The sequence below is a fragment of the Tachypleus tridentatus genome, chromosome 7 (genome assembly GCF_004210375.1).
Source record: "Tachypleus tridentatus isolate NWPU-2018 chromosome 7, ASM421037v1, whole genome shotgun sequence".
Taxonomy (NCBI): Eukaryota; Metazoa; Arthropoda; class Merostomata; order Xiphosura; family Limulidae; genus Tachypleus; species Tachypleus tridentatus.
This window is the reverse complement of record NC_134831.1, coordinates 154197378-154219804: the sequence shown is the minus strand read 5'-3', so window position 1 is coordinate 154219804 and position 22427 is coordinate 154197378. Positions and strand designations below refer to the sequence as shown.

Genomic DNA, 22427 nt, shown 5'->3' with positions numbered 1-22427 from the left:
TCTTATCTGTGGTGATGGGATCTCCCAGAGAAAGTTCTGTACTTTCAGTTTACCTCCTCTGCAATCTAAACATCCATCCACATGTTTGCATGGCAACCTGTGAAGGGGAGGAGAGATCCTGGTAGTTGAGGGGTCCAACCCTAACACACAAGTTTGGTCTTGAATACTTGTAGACAGGTGGCCTTGGAGTAGCCTCTCTTCCCCCAGTCAATTGGCTGGTCCACTTGGGCTAGGTCAACCAGATACCAGTGTTGTTGTGTCTGATTCTTCCCATATTGGCACAGTGATATGTCTGCAAACTTACAGTGCTAAAAACTGGGTTTCAGTACCTGTGGTGGATAGAGCACAGATATCCCATTGTATAGCTTTGTTTTGCTTAATTTTAAACAACACCAACTGTACATCAATATGGGAATCTGCAATAATAAAAAGTCATCACCAAGAAAGACTCAATACTTAGCCTACCAAACAACTTGAGGGTCCCAAGTCTGTTGAACACCTTGAGAAAACTTATGGAAAAGGTTATATCTAACAGATTACTATATTACCTGCATATCAAGAACATTCTCAACGGTAACCAAAATGTGAGTAGAAAGGGCAGAGAGACAACCTACCACCTAGTGCGATTAATTGAAACTATAAGGGTTTAATCATAACCATTCCATAGTTGCAGCTTTTACGGATGTAAAACAAGCATTCCACACTGTCTGGCATAGTGCCCTAAAGTATAAGCTATCTAATAAAACAGAATTTCTATTCCATTTAAATTACTTGGTTCTCCAGCTTTATCACCCACAGAACAAGCTCAATTTGAAGTTAACAATTGCATGTCCAATACATTCACACTAAAAGCAGGAGCCCTCCAAGGCTCCATCCTAAGCCCACCAATGTACACTTATCTCTCAGTTTGTCAGTGATATTGCTGTCTGGAGCACACTATGTGACCTGCTCACTGCTGCATCCATGGCCCAAGATGCATTAAATCAATTAGTTATGTGGTGTAACAAATGGAGATCTCTTCTCAACACAGTCAAAACACATGCAATAGAATTTTAGAGAAAATTAGGAATACAATTAAAAAAATCAACAAACTCGAACTTACAATATACACTCCATTCACCCTTAAGACTGCTGCAGATGTTTAGGTATCACATGATATCATGCCTGTCATAGATCACTCACTGTAACAACATCCTCAAAAAAACCAGCACCAAGTTGAAACTCCTCTGAATTGGTGGTATAAACAAAAGATGCAATAGCTATTCCATCATCAAAATCTACAAAGCTTACACCAACTTTCTCTATAAACATCAATGCCCCAGTGTTAGTTGTTTTTTTTTTTTTTGATGATACAATATATGAAAAGATTCAACAACAGGCTGCTGATCAAAATAGCATTCTGTCTCTCCAAATACACCCTATAAATCTATGATGATAACCTCACCAACATACCTGTTATCAGAGACAAATTTATTATTTATGCCTGGATTCTTGCATTTTGCAGTCAATGAATGAAGCATTGTAAGGCCATTTTTATAACAATTTTGTGGTTCTAAATTATAATTATTTTATTTCAAATATGTATTTTAGAACATAAAACATTATCATACTCACTTAATATAAAATGTCCTATGACAAGTAGAGTTTAACTTGTTTTCCAAGTAAGCATTAAGTAGATAAGATTCATTTTGCTAGTCAAACTAAACATCACAAAAACAAACAATGAAACCGAGACTTTTTCCTCATCTGGTTCTTAAGTGATGTAGTATTATGAATCTAATAAAGTAATATTTGCTCTTTCTGCTTGCTATAAATAATTCAATAGCAAATCTCATGAATTATGAACATTTTTTTTTCAAAGACAGGATGGTCTGAAAGGGCACGTTATATGGGTTTGATTTGTTTATATCACTGTAAAGCAAATAGCTTGAAGGCTATAAATTTACATTGTGTTGTTGTGAGACAACTCCAATAATATAGGGGTAGAAAGAAAATCCAAAATGGTCAATTCACCTCTAAAAATTTGTCATGCCTATTTGTGTTCACTTAAGTTGTCTCTGGCATATCAGTTGAAAATGTCCAGTAATCAGTTGACTTCTTTCATTTTTCTCTACACATTTTCTTGTCATGGTAGCTTGATTGATCTAATACAACACCAGACATTTCTCTTTCACCACCTTATCCAGACTTGTTTCTGTTTACAAATGCCACCTTTATTTAGGTGTGGTGCAGTTCTGGACATCTTCAGTGTTGCAGGTGTTTGGTCTCCAGAAGGAGGTCTTTGCATATCAACATCTTACAGATACTGGCAGTTCAGCGTGGAATATTCTCTCTTCTTTTATTTCCATCAGGACATCTTATGGTCTATTTAAACAAATCCACTCTTATTTCTTTTCATCAATCAGTATAGAGCTACTTAGTAGCACTCATATAAATATTTTGTGACTCTTGGTGGATATTTTGAGGTAAAATTAGTCCATTTCTCTATATGCCTGTCCTCCATTTTTAGTTCTTTCTAGGATGTTGTCTGTAACTTGCAGTACTCCTTGTCAAGTTCTTTCCATTGATAAATTCAGTTGTAATTTCTACTCCTTCATCTCTTAGCAACCAAAGAAATTGTACCTGTTCCAACTTGAAGGTTTCTTTTATGCCAGTAGTAGACATCCATCTCTGTCATAGTATGTCACATCTTCATCACCATTAAGTGTAGCTTTTGTCTGCTTCTTTGCAAATGGGACTTTTCTGATATAATAGTCTGTTTTTCCTTTTTACTCTTGTTAGCCATCCATCCATGTAATTTATAGTTATAAATCTCTCTGTCACACCTTTCATTCAATTCATCGTACTCTTCTTCTTCTTTTTTTCTCTTTTATTGGGCTCCAAACTTTTCAAGAGCAGTTAATCCATGTTTATAACCAGTGAATACAGAGTGACTTTGCCAACAGTCATTTGTTTTTTTCCCTAGTCATTCTCCTTTTCTATTCATTGGCCTCTTTCAGGCCTTTCTAATCAATTGTTTCCATCTGGATCATCTTTACAATTGAAACATTTATTCAGTTCTCTTATGGTTTTCACAGACCCTCTGTTTGAACCTTTGACCATCATCTTTCTCTTAGAACATATCTTCATTTTCTTACTGATGGGAGACATTGCACTAATTTTTTTGCATGAGACACTTCCCTCATTGTTTTTCACAGGGAGTTGTTGATGCTATTTCCTGAGTGCTCCATCCTTCCCAAGACTTGTATTGCTTGAGATTGTGATAAGATGTTTCTTCACACATTCTTCTTTTGATTTATTCTTGCTTTAATTGTTCAGACTCTAAATGTCTCCTTTGTTCTGTACATGCTGATAAAATTATATCACTATCACATCTTCATGTAGAGGCAGCACAACAATCTTTTTCTGCCTTGGGTTTTTTTACTTCTTTTGATTTGTTTCCTTCAACTTTGACTAGGTAGGTTGATCAACTCATCCAACTTGCCTGTTCTTCATTGGAGATGGCACTTTAATATTTTTTAATGTCATCTCAAATCATGTTCATCATCTCACAGCTTCTTATCCCTGGTAAATGATAACCCTCTAGCCCTTGGACAAAATCTTACAAGCAGGAATGTAGATTATTCCAGATGCCTTTGTATCCCATTATTTACATCATATTGTAATTTCATCAACATCTAGGACTTTTCTCTCACCAGTCATTATTCTCCAATCTTCCCAGAGACATTAAGTAGGTGTGTTGGTCTTCAGTGTAAAATAAAAGGACATAGGAACTTCCCATCTCCTCAGTAGCCAGTGTAGCCTTACAGGGAATTCTTCTCTATCCCAAACTGTCCATCAAGTAGGTTATAACAAAGTGTTTAGTGCATTTGCTCCTGTGCAATATCTGCTGTTGAGATGGGGTTTCCACAAGGCTGTTTTAGTGCTGTATATATGTGTGAGTGTATGTTGTTTTTTTCTTCCAACCTGTAACAGACAAACAACAAAAAAGAGTGGCTATACATATATTCAGCTGGACAAGTCATGTCATTCCTATTTACAGTGACTTGTTACACAGTCTATGTACCTTTCAGGTGTTTTCCGTAATGCAAATTCCTCCCTTTCAATTTCTTCTAGTGAGCAGGAGAAACTTTGCTTCCCTTGTACCAAACTACAGAGAAAGGGGGTCAATAAGGAAAGTTCCCCTTGAGGTTATGCATTCACACTAGTGTGAGACCAGGTGGATGCATCCTTTGATCACAAGTAGAACAGGGATGTCAGCCTGGCAGAGTAGTACAGTCTACCTCTTAATATTACAGTACTGGATTTTAAGTAATTATGACCAGCCAGCTTGACATTCAATTCTCCTTAGGATGCATGTCTGGGATATTTCATCCTTGAACCTGTGTTATTCTTAAGTATTTCATGAACATTTTCTTAACTGCATGCTTGGCATATTACTCTAGCCACACAACATATCCAGTCTGTTGACCACTTGGGATATATATGATAGTTGAGAAGCCTTCAGATTTTGCCCACCTTTGTAATAGTTTAGTAACAAGCAGAAAGTTATTTTGACAGAACTTTTCTAAACAATCACTTGGATTGAGCAAAGAGTATTTCCTGCTTTAGATGGGTGCAGTGTTTTGTTGAGTGCTGCTCCCACTAGATCTCTTCCAGTTTGTAGAAGACACACACTGACTTTTTCCTTTTTGTTGCTACAGCCTTAGGAAGGAGCTCATTTCTGAAATATCGTACTTCTCATTGATTCCTCTTCCATCATTTTAGTTTTTGATTCTAGCTGTTTGTTCTGTGGAAAGGTGAACGATATAGTTTGAAGTCAAGATTTTATTTACCTGAAAATGTATTTCAAATAGATAATGTCTCCTCAGAACCAATCATTCTACTTCCCCACTTCCATTAGCTCCAAATCTATAACTTTTTATTCTGTAGAGAGGTATTTATCAGAAATCAATTTTTAGGTAAGGAAAATGTGAACTTTGAATACAAGATGGCTGTCAGTAGTGACATACTGTGGATTTGTTGATTCATGTGCTTGTAGTCTAAGTAGACTAGTTTACACTCAAATCAAGCAGCTTTTAACTTTAGTGAGAGTTGAAGCATTTTTACTTAAAAGAGTTTGATACTCAAAAATATTAAAAAATTGTGACAGGAGATTTATAAATATGAATAGGATATCTGTGTGCATGTGTGTATATGTATACATATACTTCATTATTAACATAGTTGAACAGGGCCACTGTGTTTGATTCAGTACATAAGCCATATCTCAGAAGAAAAAAAATGAAGTTCTTATTTTATATTCTAGCTTGTCAGTGTTAGTAATTTGAGTTCCTAATTTGAATGAAACTATATACTTAGTATTTTGACTTCACATACATCTAATTTTAAACAGTACTGCATTCAGCACACCACATGACTGACTAAAAATCTATACTTAGGTGTATTCTTTTAATAATTACTTTTAAAATAAGAAATTAACTCGTATATAATATTAAAGCTGGAATTATAATTTACAGTTTGATTCCAAACATGATGACATGGGCTTTGACCTGTAGCCTGTTGCAAAAGGGTTAATTGAACATAACTGATTAATGAGCCAATCAATTAGCAAATAGATCTAATTACCTAATTATATTGATTGTATTTTTGGACTTTGTAACCAAGAAAGTCATGGACCCGCAAGAAATTTGGTGCAAAAATAATTTTAAAAACAAAGAGTTAAAAAAGCCCATAGTATATACATTGGCGTTATAGATGATTCTATGAGTTTAACTATTACATCTTATAGTTCCCAGTTTTTTTTTTTTTTTTTAAGTAACTAAGGTTAATTAGAACATCTTTTTTTCTTTGTTGCATAAGGGAGGTGATGGTTTGCCTGGATATATTCCTGATCCTCCTTCACTACCAAAACAGGACATTGATATTGAATATGGACTTGAAGAGGTAGAATCAACCCTTGAAAATATTGGACTTGGAGGTTGGACACCAGTTGGTCTTGTTCAAAACTGCCTTGATTATCTTCATGTTACTGCAGGTGTCCCTTGGTGGTTATCAATAGTATTAGGTAAGATAAATATTTGGTTTACCATATAACACTACAACTGTTCATTAAGAGGTTTGATTAATAGATATGTTTAATTGAACATAATTGTTTAACTAACCAGACATTTAGCAAATAATTCTAATTATCCAAATACCAAAAGTATTTTGTGCACCATATGTACAAGAAATGGGAGGGGATACTATGAGACCATGCCTCACTAAATAGATTCTGAGTGCAATTTATTCTGATGTTGCATGTGCACCAATGAATTTTATAATTGTTTTATTGAATACAGTACTGCAAGGGAGCATCAAACCATTCAGAGGAGACCTCCGTTTTCCAAACATTTTCGATGGGGAATTTGCAGACCACTTAAGAGGAGGTGCTCCTCCTCCCAACTCATTTGTGGTGTAGACAACTGACTTCTCCTTGCTCATTTCCAGGTAGAATCCTCCCAACACACTTTCCTTCTTCCACACAAGGCTTTTTGTTTGGGGTAGCTTATAAATGTTTGCAACTCTCTTCTCATACCTACAAAATATCTTTTACTACTAGCAATTAATTTCATCTCTCTTTTTAGCCACCTCCTTTATTTCTTGAAGAACTAACTTGGTGGCTAGACTGATCCAATGCTACGTCTAGTGTTTCTTTAAAGTTCTCTAGGCCAGACTTTCCCATCTTCAGGTTGTAAAGTTTTTCTAAATGATAATCTGACCTGAGGCACCTAGTTCTTGGAAGATTGTTCTTTACATATCATAACTCTAAGATTTCTTTCTTCCTATTAGGCATGCAGACATTTCCTGCCACTTCTTTTAGATTTTTTTTTCCATTCAGACAATATCACAGATCATGTTCTACATCAAGAAGGTACCCACTTCAAGACCATTTGGTAAAAACCCAGTACAACAATCATATGATTGGGGGGGGGGTTCTTTGTGAACTGGAATAGGTTTCAAAGGAACAACAGGAATTTTCTGGTGAGGTTTTCAAGCCAGTTGACAGATATGGCAAGTTTTACAAAATGGAGAAACATATTGCCTAATTTTTGGACAAAAGAAATGTCATAATTTTGTCATATGTTTTGTTGACACTTAAATGACCTCCTATGGGAATTCATGGGCAACTTTTAATATTTCAAAACAATATACTCTGGGAACAACGCTCTGACAAATTGCAGCCCAGCCCTCTGAAGTTGGCACATTTGATGTTCTTCATTTTCTCATAAAGGACATCATTTTTTGAAAAAAAAACACTTGGAACTTTCTCTAGTTCATCGTTTGGGAATACATGTTTAAATAGTGAAGAGATCTGCTGATCCTGTTCTTGCTCAACAATCAGTTACTTTTATCAAACGGAACTTCAGCAGGTGAACTAGATACCTCACGTCCATCATTATGACTCATCAAGGAATTGCCAGTAGGGCATCTATTTACAATGTCCCTGTCAGTTCAAAAAAATATATGAGGCAAATATATAATATCATCCTTCGATTACGTTTTTGGCTTAATTTCTTAACCTGAACTTGAGTCACAGCACATGAAGGGAAACACATTGGGATTCTCGTTAGTGAAAATATCATTCTTAGTTGAAATAGTTATTGGCTCTCTAACCATTTTGGGTTCAGCAACAACTTTTTCCAAGCCAAACTGTCTCCCAACAATAATGATACACCCTTAATTGACAGACTAGGTCTCACTCCAACCACAACTAGTCCCAGAAACTAGGTCTGATGTTAAATAAATGTTATGAAGAGGAATATTAACAAAGCCACCCTCAGTACCTTTAGCAATAAAAGATTCACCAGTGGCAGAACTTGAATTTAAAAGCAATACATATTCCTTTAATCAGTGGCCAAATCAACGAGATTGGGATGATCTGGTGGAACTACATCCATGTATGAACATAAATGTACTGAGAATTGCCTCCTTTTTTTTTTTTCTTCAAATACCAACAATTGGATACAACATGACCAGGATTTTACAAAAATGGCAAACATGCCTTGATGATTTTGATAAAGATATATCCTGTCTTCAAGAAAATTTCGAGCTAGAGAAGCTGAATTTTATTTGAAGAATCCTCAACTTTAATGGATTGAACAGATACATGTTTTTGCTGAGATGACAGGAACTTCTTCATATGAAAAGTAGTTTTATGTATTAAAGTGTAATCATCAGAAAGAGCAGCTCCTTCCTGTATTGTTTCAACTTTCGTTTCATCCAAGTAAGATTTAAGGTCATTGCTTGCACAATGTTTAAATTTCTCAATTAACGTAATTGTCTTAGTTTGAAGAAACTGTTTTCAATATGCTTGAGTTACACCATCAATCAAAATAAACTTCTTTTTTGTAAGCAAATAATATATACATTTGTTTATCTTATGTGTTATAACCTCAACACTTTTAATGATAAGCTTCTGGTACTAACTTGTATACTTTGAGAATAGCTGTTTAACCTTACCATATTTTGCACAATCTTCTAGAGAAGGGCAGAATAACCTTCTTGTGCTTTACCAGTTAAAACACTTTGTAATAATAATAATAATATCCATTTCTCAGTGGGCCATTCCATAGTTTGGACAACCTTCTCAATATATTGTAAATATTTATCAACTTCATTTTTTTTGAATGGTGAAACTATAACACATTGAATAAGTTCAAAGTTGTCCCCTTGGTGTGGATTCATGTACGTGGTGAGGGGACGTCCCAGGTAAGGTTCTGTTTTTTTCAGTTTACTTCCTCTGGGATCTAAACATCCACCCACGTGTTTGCTGTGCGTGGTGACCCATGAAGGGGAGGAGAGGATCCTGGTGGTTGAGGGGTCCAACCCTAACACACCACTTTGGCCTTGAAATCCTGTAGACGGGCGGGCCTTTGGGTGGCCTCCCTTGGGTCAATCAGCTGGTCCACTTGGGTTAGAGTCAACCAAGTACCAGTGTTGGAAGTTCTCAACAGGTGTTGTGGACATTGTGTCTGATGCTGGTGTTTGGGTATAGTGTTCACGAAACCCTGGCATTGCTGCAATGTCCTTGCATGACATTGCAGTGCGTGCCCTCATAGGGCATCCTTTTTCTTATGGATCCTCCTTCAAAAAATGTAAATAAAATATGAAAACAGTCAATAGGTAAACGACCACATGTTGAAGACTGCTGCAATTGGAGATATATCTATTGAGGTTACTCCTCATGCTACCTTGAATTCATCGTGAGGAGTTATTGTTGAGAGGGATTTGAAGAACGTCCCTGAGTCAGAGATTCTCGCTGGTCTTTCCGCTCGAGGAGTTTCTGCAGTGAGGCGCATCTCCACTCGCAAAGATGGAGTTACACTGCCAACAAATAACCTCGTTTTGACATTTACATCACCACGTGCATCTGCCACCATCAAGGCAGGTTATCTAATTTGCAGAGTACGGCCATACATTCCAAATCCTCTCCGATATGTTTACAGTGTTGGAGGTTTGGCCACTCTAAACATCATGTTGTGGTTCCCTGACGTGCTCATTGTGGTGGCAAGGACCACGATGCCTATGAGTGTGACATGGATTCACATTGTGTCAACTGCAATGGTTCTCACCCTTCCTACTTTTGTTCTTGCCCAAAATAGTTGGAGAAAAAATAGGTGCAGCATTTGAAAATGACACATAACATTAGTTTTTCTGAGGCTTGGAAATTGCTGTCCACCACTCCATCTCGGACATATGCTGCTGCACTTCATTCCACAACTACAGTGGGAGTGCAGACAGATCTCTCTGTGCCTCCAAGAGAATCGTTTTCAAAACAAATGAAAAGCCTTTTGACCTCCGTGGTTAAAAAGGTCGATGAATCGACTTCCACACCCATCTCTGTTCCTCCCATACATTCCAAGAAACCTCAAGATCCACATCCTTCAGTTTCAGATACAGGCATTTCTTCTGATACATCTTTTTCTCCCACTCCAAGATGCAAAACAATCATTTGTTCGCGTCCTTAATCACTGGAATCCCCTTCCAATAACAAAGACCTGCCCAATCGACCCAGGGCAGGCTCCATGGAGGTTGATAGACCTCCTCCGACTAAGGACAGTGAGGAAAAAAGACGTGGTTGTAAACAGAAGGGTTCACCAGCCACTTCACCTACCCATCGTTAAAAATGGCCACCTTGATACAATGGAACTGTTGAAGCTTACGTTCTAATTTGGATGATATCAAAACACTGATTGCTTCCTACCATTCTGTATGTCTTTCCTTACAAGAAACATTTCTAAAACCTGCTGATACAGTCACCATTCGGCAGTTTTTCTGTACAGAAATGACAGGCTGTGTGATTTACAAGTACATGGAGGGATGGCACCCTTGATTGGTCAGCATGTGTCAACCCAGTCTTTGTCAGTTAACACACCCTTGGAGGCTGTAGCCATCCGTGTTTCTTTGGGTCATACCATCACTGTTTGTTCTCTCTACCTGTCCCCTGGAGAAACATATGATCAATCAGACCTTGATGCTCTCGTTGAACAGTTTCCATCTCCATTTCTAATCCGGAGGACTTTAATGGACATCATCCCTTCTGGGAAAGTGCTGTTATTGATAGGAGGGGTCGCTTTGTAGAGCGTATGCTCTCTGATCACAATCTCTTTCTTTTTAATACTGATTCTTCCACTTATTTTCATGCATCTAGTCAGTCCTTTACTGCTATTGATCTTTCAGTTTGCTCCCTTTCATTATTTTCCCATTTTCCATGGAGGGTTGACACTAATCCACTAGGCAGTGATCATTTTCCTATACTTTTGAGATAGACTGTCCGTGGTCGATGCCACCCTACCCGCGTGCCCTGGTGGAAGCTGTATCAGGTAGACTGGTCCACTTTCACTGCTCTCGCAGAACTTGATCCTGCCATCGTGAATCAGCCATCAATAGACAACTGTGTGGCAGCGGTACAAGCAGTTGCTAAGTGTATTCCTAAAACCTCGACACGTTTCCACGATATCTTCGTCTGTGGTGGAATCCTGCTTGTCACTTGGCACGGAAGGCCCAAAATGGGCCTGGGATACTTTCTGTAGATATCCCACACTTTTGAACCGCATCACTTTCCCACAGGCCCGTGCACATGCTAGGTGGGTAAGACGTCAAAGCCAGAAGGAATCTTGGATTAAGTTCACAACTAGCATATCTTCTACCACCAGTTCCAAGGTCACATGGGACAGGATTTAAAAGGTCAGTGGGCACTACAATTTTGTCCCCCTCTCCATCTTACTATCTGATGACCAAGAGGTAGCTGATGTCCGGAGCATCGCCGATACTCTAGGTGAAAGCTTTTGCCGGATATCTAGCACTTCTGCTTGTTCCCCCACCTTCTTGGCCATCAAGATTTGGGCAGAGCGTTCACCTCTTTCCTTTCGAACTGACTGTCTTTTTTACTATAATTTTCCCTTTACACTGGTGGAACTGAAAATGGCCCTTCATTGGTCAGGCAATACATCTGTAGGACCTGATAATGTACACTATGACATGCTGTGCTATCTCTCTGCTGCTTCTCTTGATATTCTTCTAATTGTTTTTAACCGGATCTGGCAAGAGAATGTTTTTCCTGATGCCTGGCGCCATGCTATTATCTTACCTTTCTCTAAACCTGGGAAAGATTCCAAGGTTCCTTCACACTACCATCTTGATTGCTTTGACGAGCTGTCTCTGTAAGACCTTAGAGAGGATGGTTACTGCTCGTCTTGTTTGGTTCCTCGATTTGGTCTTTGCTGATCAAATGTGAATTTATCACAGCTGAAGTTACATAATATATTATCTGTAAAATGTGTCTCATATTAAACCACTGAAGTTAGGTGGTTTGTAATGTTTGAAATGTATAAACTTTTCTGGTCAAATATCTTTGATTTTCCAATTAATAAGTATTTAATCACAAATATAGCCTCTGAGTTTTATAGTATACTAACTGTAACAAACCAAATAATATATACTGTCTCTCAATGCATCATGTTTGTTTCTAAGCATAAGGAACGTTTCTGGAAATTTCAGTTTGCATAACAATACTAATGATACACTTGCTTTCTATAATGTATATTCTTGAGTCTTACACTCAAAAAACTTCTACAATTTTAGTGAACAGGCAAGAATTTCACAATATATATTTAACCCGTAAATGGTAGGTATCATCATTGATGCTGCTTCCTACAAAATTCCTGCTGTTTAAGGATTAACTGAAACAAGTGTTGTTATTAAAATACACATATAATAGTAAATCTGTCACACCATATTTACCATCTCTGATTATTGGGCAATATTGTCTACCACATTTTGCCTTTCCTGATATTGCAGGATATATTTTTTCCTGTTGTTTCTACTTTTTATCCTGTTCCATTCCTTCCTTATTCATAGACCTCTGTTCTTCATCCAGCTTATTTGCCTAACTGGGATCTTACTGTGGTTTTACATGCTCTTATCCAAGACCTTTTTGAACCTTTGGCATCTTGTTCAAAGTACTGCCTTTCTCTGAAAATCATGTTTCCTTCTACTTATCTCAGTTATTGTCATTCAGACATTGGTACCACCAATTCTTCTCCTTCCACTTCCATCATACTTACTTTTTTCTCTGTTCAGACTGTCATTCATTCTTAACTCTTCTGTCACTATAGAAGGTGCCTTCTCATTTTCTCTTATCTTCCTATCATTTTATCTTCTGTCTTTATGATCATTTCAACACAGATGGACTACTATGCTCAATCCAGATAGTTTAAGGTTATTTACCCTGTATTTCTAATTTCTGATACAGTACTTACTTCCACAAACTAATCTTGTTTAGTGCTGTCCTCTGTATGCAGACTTTTTCTTTATGCATACCAGAAGCCCTCTGTACTTCCTCCCTTCCATTGGAATTGAATTATTCCAACATGTCTGTTCTGCAAATCATCATGCATAACTTCTCCACCAACAGGAGTGCAACATGTTTATTGGATGCATGTCTCCAATATTCTTTCATGGAACTCATACATTCTCATTTGGCAGCACTTGTGCTTCAATGTATTCTTTTGTTTGTTTCAAGTTCACATTCATCTCTGATGTGCTCACAAATTGATGTTCAGTTATATTGCGTTGAAGTTTCTTCATTTTAATTTAAAGTCAGTTTATTGGAGTTTAATTTTTATTTATACTTTCAGTTTTTGGTTGACTATTCTTACTTATGAATTCAGAAGTTCATATTACCACTTTGGGGGGGCACACCTGAGACTAGCATTCTGTCATAGGCCCCAGGCATAGCTGGCTGGTGGGGGATTTCTTTGCATTTATTTGCTAAGAGATTCAACATTACATGGATCAATCTCTGCCACCAGGCCCTGCCCCACTTTCTCATGAAAATTCAGAGCCTAATCAGGTAAACATAGACTTGGATTGCCTGTTTCCACCTCTTTGTTTTGCTACGCTTTCCTATACCCCACCTGAGGAGTCATTTTGGTTACTACTGACTTTTTGGGTTACATGATGTTTTATCCCTTACCTCTATTTCCCATGAACCATTTCTTTCTTTACCACATGACCATTCTTCCTATCCCTGTGTGTTTTTCCCCCTTTCCCTGATATTCAGATACATCTTGACCATTTTGTGTCACAATTAAGTGATAGAATTAGCATGCCCCATGGGCTTTGGATCAGTTTGCATATCATTGTGCAGACTGTCATTTTTATAGTCCAACAATTATTAGATTTAATTTTGCCTGTTTGGAGTACAGCCCCCTAAATCTCCTGTAAATATAACCCATGTCTAACTTCTTGCATTTGTCTTACCCTCATAACTCCAAAAATATGGACAGGAGACCTTTCCTTGAGTTGTCATGCCTCAGTAAATTTGTTCCACTGCCCCATTTTACCATGGAATAATTTTTCATTTTGTTGGGTGATCAGAGCTTTTACTTGTCATCTTCAGGCTCTGGGGCTGTGATTCCATCATTATATGCATTATTGGCTTCTTCTGGCTCATCCCACACTGGAGTCAGTCAGCCATACTTGTCATCTTCTTCAAGTGGTTGCTAGGGTTGGCTGATTAATCAAATTTGGGATGTTCTTCTTATGTCCTGCCCAGTATCTTGTTCATTTGAATTCCTTTTTTTGACACTTATCTTGGTCGAGCTTAACTTTCTCTCCTGTGATTTTGTTCTATGGAATTCTTAGTTCACCATAACCTTTCAGCTTTCCTACTTTCTGCTCACACAGTTCTATCACTCTTGATGATGGGGTCTTCATTGATGTCAGTGGTCCCTCTCAGTCATGCACATAAGTGATCCCTTTAGTAGGCTCTTCACAATCAATGGAACCTTGTATAGGATTTCTTGGCAGCTTCTATTAACCATCCTCATACCCTGATAAACAAAGTGACTTGTTGCTTGGACATGGCCCATACATCAGTGAGCATCCCACTGCATCCTCCTCATCCAGGACACCTCTAACACTCCTCCCCTTTTCTCCTCACTTTCCTCTGGTACTTGTGTTTCCTGCCAAATTTTGAAGTGATAGTTTGGTAGAGGAGTATAGAGGGAGACACATGCATGATATGAATAATTGTATTGCTGTTGGTGGAGAAGTGATGCATGATATATATGAGAGATATGTTGAAATCATTAATTTCCAATAGGGGGAGCAGAAGGCTCGTAGCATGCATAAAGACAAAGATTGCGTATAAAGAGCAACACTGAAGAAGAATTGCTAATCTTGTGAGCAGAGGTAAGTAACTATCAGAAATACATTTTCAGTATAGGTAAATTATAATTTTTGGAGTTCCTGTAATCACCTCTTTATACTGTAAGACCCATTCTTTTCCTGATATTTTTCTCCTTCCACTTTCACAGGATGGATCCACCAACTCCTCTGTCTGATATACAAGTGGACACTAGTAGGTTCTTTAACATCTCTCAGATCAGATTTGACATCTTAGACATTCACCTGCCACACAATTTCACCAACCTGATGATAAAATCTTCCAGGCTGGCATGTGAACTTCCCCATATTCCTTTGTCATCCACTATCTTCATCATCTAGCTGTCTTATCTCTGGAAGGCTTTCGATTTCCATCCTTAGCCATTTTATAACCTATTGACTGTCTTTATACAGGTGGATACACATTTTATTTCCTGTATATAGGATCCCACTCAGTGACTCCCAGGGTATATTTATCTAAAGTCTGCTTTAAACCAGAATAATGCAAAATGCAAAGCACTCATAGTATCTGCCATGGCTCTGTACGTGCCGACTGTGAGATAGGGTATTCTACAAGATGTTATTGTGATATATATATACAAATAATGAAAATAAGGTTTTGCAGTTATTTGCACTGTTTCCAGTAAAAAGAAATCCTTGATGGACTGTAGGACCAATACAGATCTGGACACCTTTACAAGGTCTCCTAATATAAATTATTCACCTTTGTTCATTGAATGGGGTACAAAGACCCTTCCCATTTACCAGTTCCTAACTATGCAGTGGTGGACCATAGAGAGCTCTTATCAACTGAAACTTAACCACTGGAACAAGGGGTATCAATACAGTGAAAAGTGTGGCAGTGATGATACCTTTTGTGTAATGCAAATCCTTCCACATACAACCCAGATACATAATTCATGCAATACATGCCCTCTTACTTTAGCATTAGTCTTGTCCAGTAGAGTTAAGGTAAACATACAATAAGTTGTTGTGCCCTTCTCCTGGAAATAGTCTGTTTAGAAGTTAAATTTAGCATTCCTTACATACCTGTGATGTATCTCTAACATATCCTTCTCCTGTTAGGCCAATAGAGTCTGGCTTACCATAAGTGCTCTGTTCCAATATATTGGCTGTCTGACAACTTCTGTTCAAGTACTCACTTGGTTATACATCAATTTCAACTGTTCCTGCAATAGGACTCTGGCTTCTTTGCCTTTTCCTATACAAGCACAGAGTATACTCTTGATGAGATGAGATCCAGTTTCCCACAGGTGTTCCCCTGCCATTAGATGTCACACCCAGTTGACTTCCTTTAGATACTTTCTGAATGGGGCTAATTTAAGTAAATTCTGCACCAGTCCCTCCATAGTCTTGCCACAGGTTTCTAACTAAACTGTGTGCAGAGATGAATTATCTTCTTACCTGAAAGTATATTTCCAATGGATACTCATATATACACATACACACATTCCCAACCCTGTCGTCCCCACTTTTTTTACTTGCTTCATCAGTGAATGAGGATTCACAAGTGTAAGGATAGTTACTGTGCATGAATGTATGCTGCACTTCTATAGGTAGAGGACTTTTGTTGCATGATCATATCAACATACAGTAGTGCATATTTACATGAAATTAGGTGAGAGTATTCACACAGCTGGTAAAATGCAAATATCTTTCACTAAATACATGAGAAAAACAGCTAAATTGTGTGAAAGAGTGAATGTGTATTGGAAATATATTTTCAGGTAAGGTAAATGTTAACTTTAAATGTATGTCTTGATTAACCATTTTACGACTGATGTGTATTTCACACAATCTTGTAACCACCAAATACCATAATGATATAAAAGTACTTATTGTATCATCACAAAAGTTGGAAAGCTTTCAATAAACATTTCAGATTTTTAGTAAACAAAAAATCAAATTTTAAAATATTTTTGCTAAACATTTGTCTGTAAATACATAGAGTGAGAGTACTGACTACTTCAAGTGCTAATTTATGTTTACATTAATATTATTAATACTTTTCATAATCCAAACATTTTCTATTGTGTAATTCCTAAAACCTCTTAAATAAATATGAAGTAATTGTTTTAGAAAGACTTTTATGTTTTGTTATTTTCTTTATTGCCATAACAATATATGGGATCAATTGGTTTGACCAACCTTGTAACCACTATAAACATTAGGAAATAAATCTAAATTATCAATTTTTCTTTCTAGAATGATTGTGTATTGTAACAAGAAACCACAATTATTTATTTAAAGTATCATAAAGCTTGTAAAATACATGTATATTTTTTCTTGACATTTGAAGCATGTCTGAATAATTTATCGTGCCATATAAGTTGAAAATCACTCAATGAACACTCAGTTCAGATTACTATATTGAATGACACAACACACAAACTGCTTGCAACCATACCTCATAATTTGTTTTTTCCATTATCTTTTCTAAGATTGAAGTTTTACATTTTAGTTACTTTTATAATAGAAAATAACAATATGCATAAGAAAATAATAAAGTTCTTGGGTCTATTTTATCTTTATTTTCAATTGTCAATGAAGCTCAAACCATTTTTTTATACTAATGATACTACTACTTTAATTAATGTTTTGTCTAATTAAAAACATACAAAACACCCAGTATCTTATAACTTTTATAATTTTACTGGATTTCTAATTATGCAATAAGAGCTCTTAACCACTCAACTAAGCTTTTCAATTGATTTCTGTGAGAAAAAAAATTTAAATACCCTGAATAGTAAACAACATAACATGTCATATGATAGATTAAAACTGGCTTTTTATTTGTTTTAAATAATGTAGTATAATACATCAAAGATCACAGTTGGTAATTTGTGAAAAAGATGTGATAGGTGAAGTGTGATTTCATAGTTTATGGTTCCTTAACCAAATAATTTGAATGTGACTTTTCTTGAGCTAGCATTTTACTGAATATATGTTTGAGGTATAAATATATTTTTAAAAATGTGATTTTTTACTGCATCTGCAGGATAGAATATTTTGATATCTGTGCATAACTTTTATTATTCTTTCCTGTTTATTATAAATTTTAATTATTGCCTTTTTTTTTGAGAGCATGTCCTATTTGTGTTTTTAGAATTGATTGTTATTATTATTTGTCAATATAATATATATCTTGTTTGAATATATTTCTTGATGTAAAATTATATTAATTACTATTATATTGTTAGGTACCTTGGTTGTTCGAACTTTGATGTTCCCTTTGATGATTAAAGCCCAGCAGAATGCTGCCAAGTTGAATAATAATCTTCCCCAAATGCAGATTCTGCAGTTGAAGCTTACTGAGGCTAGAAAAAGTGGTAATTCTATGGAAGGTAAGAGTAGATTGGAGTAACTGTATGAGATTGGGAATTTTTGAAGTACTTTATTTACCCTGGTATTGTCAATGGGGGAAAAAAAAAAATCTAAAAAAGTGTTTACTTTGTGTGAGAATGAGTTTTTTACTATCGAAAAGTATTAGAAGGTACAGCCACAAGGTACTGATTTAGGTTGTTTTTGTTTTGCTGCATAATTCATCTATGAATGAAATTTAAACATGAACATTCATTTGACATATTAAGAAATAAATGCTTGTAAGCTTTAATGTATTGATTTTATTACACAACTAATTTACTGTTTATTATCATCCTATTTATTGCTGGTTATAAATTCATAAAGATTTTTTTTTCAGGTGATAAAAATAAAAAAACATTGTTTTATCAGTAATGGAAAAAAAAACATTACTTGCTATTGGTATATCCTCAAAATCCTTTTCATTTGTATGTGAAACATTGTGATAGATTCTTCATTTATCAGTGTACCTAGACAACATAGTAAAAATGACCTTTAAAACATTCACGTTGTGATAGAGAAACATATAGGTTCAAGACTTCATAGAAATGAATAAAAACCCTATAACCCGAGTGATTCTGAAAGGTGGACCTTTCTTCTTCACAGGCAAACTAGGTATGGTTTCCCATAACATAGTAAAAATGACCTTTAAAACATTCACGTTGTGATAGAGAAACATATAGGTTCAAGACTTCATAGAAATGAATAAAAACCCTATAACCCGAGTGATTCTGAAAGGTGGACCTTTCTTCTTCACAGGCAAACTGGGTATGGTTTCCCATATGTTGACTATAATTTCGAAACTATTATCTGCATCTGTACAGAATATGGCATACTTGTAGTAAAGTGTGCAAGACTGTTGTACTCAAAAATTAAAATGTGTTAAATGAGTATTTGTACTCATGATATATCTATGAAATGATAACGTCAGTCTGACTTGGACTTTGAAATTTGAGTGCATTATGGTGTTTATGTAAAGAATAAAATTAGTTTTGTCCATTGTACAGTTCACATGTTATATTTGTGCAACCTCTAGAACCTCCAGAATGCATATCTGCCTCTTTTTTTTTTCAGTATTCTGTTATATTGTATCTGGAATTTACTCTACACTAGTTACTAAATCAGCAATTTAGGGTAAAAATGAAGGTTGATAACCTTGACATTACATACATAATATCATACTTTGTAAAAGGTCATAGCATGTATACTTTGGCCCTCGTTCATGAACATAAGGTTAGAATATATGTATCAGGTCATCCCTTAAGTAATGTCCGATTTTAGGTTCAGAAAAAGAGAAAGGATTTCAAATGCTTTTAATGCTAATTAATCAATAATATATGTTCCATTATTATTAATTACTTCCTGCCAACGATTCACAAGCTTCTGAATGCCACTTCTATAAAATTCTTGGGGTTTGGAGGAAAAGAATGTAGAGAGGGTAGTTTTGACATCTTCCTGTGTTTCAAGTTCTTTTTCATCAAGATAATTCTGCAAGCTTCGGAATAGATGGTAATCGGATGGAGTAAGGTCTGGAGAATAAGGAGGATGTGGAAGTTTTCTCCAGTCTAGCTCTTCAATCTTTGCAGATGTGATCCTTGTTGTATGGGGCCATGTATTATCCTGGTGTAATAAAACACCTTTATGATTGATCAAAGCAGGCCTCTCTTCTTTCATTGCAACATTCAAGCGATCTAACTGTTGGCAATAGAAGTCTGATGTTATTGTTAAGTTATGTGGCAGCAACTCAAAGTGGATCACACTAACAATATCCCACCAAACTCTTAACAAGACTTTCCTAGGGTGGAGGTCTATTTTGGGCCATGCTTTAGCCAGTTTACCTGCACTGTGCCATTGTATACGGTGCTTTTCATTTTTGTAAAATATCTATTTTTCATCTCCAGTCACCAACCTGTCCAAAAAAGGTGAGTTACATTCACGAGAGTGCAGAGAAGTGCAAATGTCCACTCTTGCTCTTAGAATAGCTTCTGTCAAATTATGGGGGACCCATTTACTAAGTTTTGACACCTTTCCAAGCTGTTGCAGATGACGGTGAACTGTTGAATGGGTTGAATTAAACTTCTCTGCTGGTTCTTCGACTGTTACAGCACAATCTTCATCAAGTGCAGCCAGCAGCAAGTCATCATTAAACTCAACAGTACAACCTGAATGTGACGCATCACTTAAGCTGTAGTCACCTGATATGAACTTCTGAAACCACCTTCAACATTTTCTTTCATTGAGAGACTCCACACCATAAACACCTTGAATGTTTCGTGTAGTTTCTGCTGCATTATAGCCTTTTTTTTAAACTCGTAAAGCATTATATGCTTAATGTGCTCCTCAGACACATCTCTCTTCATGAGGACTTATTTGATTAATGATCTAAAAAAGTGGAGTTGGGTTAGTTTTTTTTATTTGTCTGAACATTTTTACACGTTCTACTACATATTTTAGTCATTAAAGCCTTCTAGAAAGACAAAAATGATGATGCACTTTCTGTATTAAATTTTTGGACATTACTTATGGAATGACCTGATATTTGGTTAGCTTTGACTTCTTTGTAAGGCCTTATAAATGTATTTGATTTTTAAACGAGCTTACCAAAAATAAAAAATATTTTGTACCTACTGGTAAACAAAAAATAGAAGAAATATGTATGGGTGTGTGTGTGTGTGTATATATATAGTGAAATAATTGAATACAAAGTCATAATAAAGCATATATATGTATTCTTACAATGATAAGGAGAAGCCAGTGTGTATCTCTTTGTTTTCTTGTGTCTTTCCTTTGTTATCTGTGTTTATTTTTTCTGTGCTTCTAGTCTTGTAAATTGAATAATTTGCTGGTTTACGTTTTATTTGAGAATACTGCAAGTATTGTAGTACAGGTTATTAAGCTCTTTAATGTTATTATAGAATTAAACTGTTATTGATTATTTTGTTTCATGTTTATTTTTATTTCTAATATTCCACTTTTTCTCTATATGATTTTAATTTTTCTTCATATTATTCAAAAAGATGTTTAAACGTATTAATAAATCAGTAGAAGTCAAAAGTAACAAACTCAAGTACATTCTCATTAGTATTAGACATATTTGTAAAAAGTTATTTGAAATGAGCTTTGGTTTTTAGTGGTCTGTGAAGTAAACATATAGATTGGATTTTTTGGATTTTGGTTGAAGAGCATTACTAGTATGTGACTTTAAAGCTTTTATAAACTTATTTTCCCTTTGTGAATATCACAAGTTAAAAGAGGAAGGTTATCTTGATTGTGAGAAATAAGTTGAATGCATATGAGTAATGTAATATTATTATGGCAGTTAGTAAGCATGTAAATAATAGTTGGGTTGAGAGGTCAAATGCAAGGAGGATTAAGGTGCTTAGTGGTATTGTGTATGTACTGTTTGATCATTAAGGATGTGATGAGGCAAATTAGTTATTCTGTTAGTAGAAATATATGTGTATTAAAAGAGTGTAGTTTTAGGAGACTTGACTGTAAATCCATCCAATGATGAAAAATTTTAAGATATAAGGAATTGTAAAGTCATTTATCTTTTAAAAACATTTAATAAAAAAAAGGATGTTAGTAGGGATATCTTGTTCATAGCCATGAAGAGAATATGGCTAAAAATTGTATGTAAGAGTACTTGAAGACTCATAATGTCATAGAGCTATTAAGTGTTGTGTCTCCAGAAATTCTGTGGTTGAAAAGTCAATTTATCATTAAGGCAAAAGTTAGAAGGTAACAGTAGTTTACTGATAACGTGGTGTGTTAGTCTAAAGTCATTTCAAAGTTTAAAATAACCAAACTACCTTAGTCATTTTTAAGGGTTAAAAGACAACCCGAATTGTTTTATTTTCCTGTTTATTCTTATCATGAATTTTTTATTCAATTAACTTTCGTAGTTTATCACATCTACTTTATTTATAGTAGAAACTTTTAATGAAACTTTTCTGCTGTGTTTCTTAGCTGCCAGATATGCAAATGAGTTGATGGTTTTCATGAAAGAAAAAGATGTAAATCCTCTTAAGGGGTTGCTAGTCCCATTAGTACAGGTAGGAAATTCCTCTACTTGTAATTAATTGTATTTAATAAAAATAGAAAACTTTTGAAAGAAGATTGGTTTATGAGCAAAGAAGGTAGAATACATATTGTTGTTGCAAGGTGACTAGCTGTAAGTTTTAATTTCACACAATATTATTATTATCAGTTTCTTTTAGTTCATAAGGAGAGTAGAATCTCTATGACTGTACTTAAATGCAATCTGTGCATTTTGAACGTGTTTGTCTTGTAGTAAATGATGAATAACAAAAAAAAAACTGTGTTTTTATGTG

The 22427-nt window shown here is 35.6% G+C and overlaps 1 protein-coding gene across 1 annotated transcript in view; it reads left to right on the top strand.

Moving 5' to 3' along the window:
- LOC143256946 (mitochondrial inner membrane protein OXA1L-like) overlaps nt 1–22427 on the top strand; it is a 46603-nt gene that overhangs the window by 10439 nt on the left and 13737 nt on the right. Inside the window, exons 3-5 of the mRNA XM_076514858.1 lie at nt 5863–6067; nt 17934–18077; nt 22063–22148. Of these exons, the coding sequence (XP_076370973.1) occupies nt 5863–6067; nt 17934–18077; nt 22063–22148 (435 nt within the window). The remainder of the gene's footprint in view (nt 1–5862; nt 6068–17933; nt 18078–22062; nt 22149–22427) is intronic.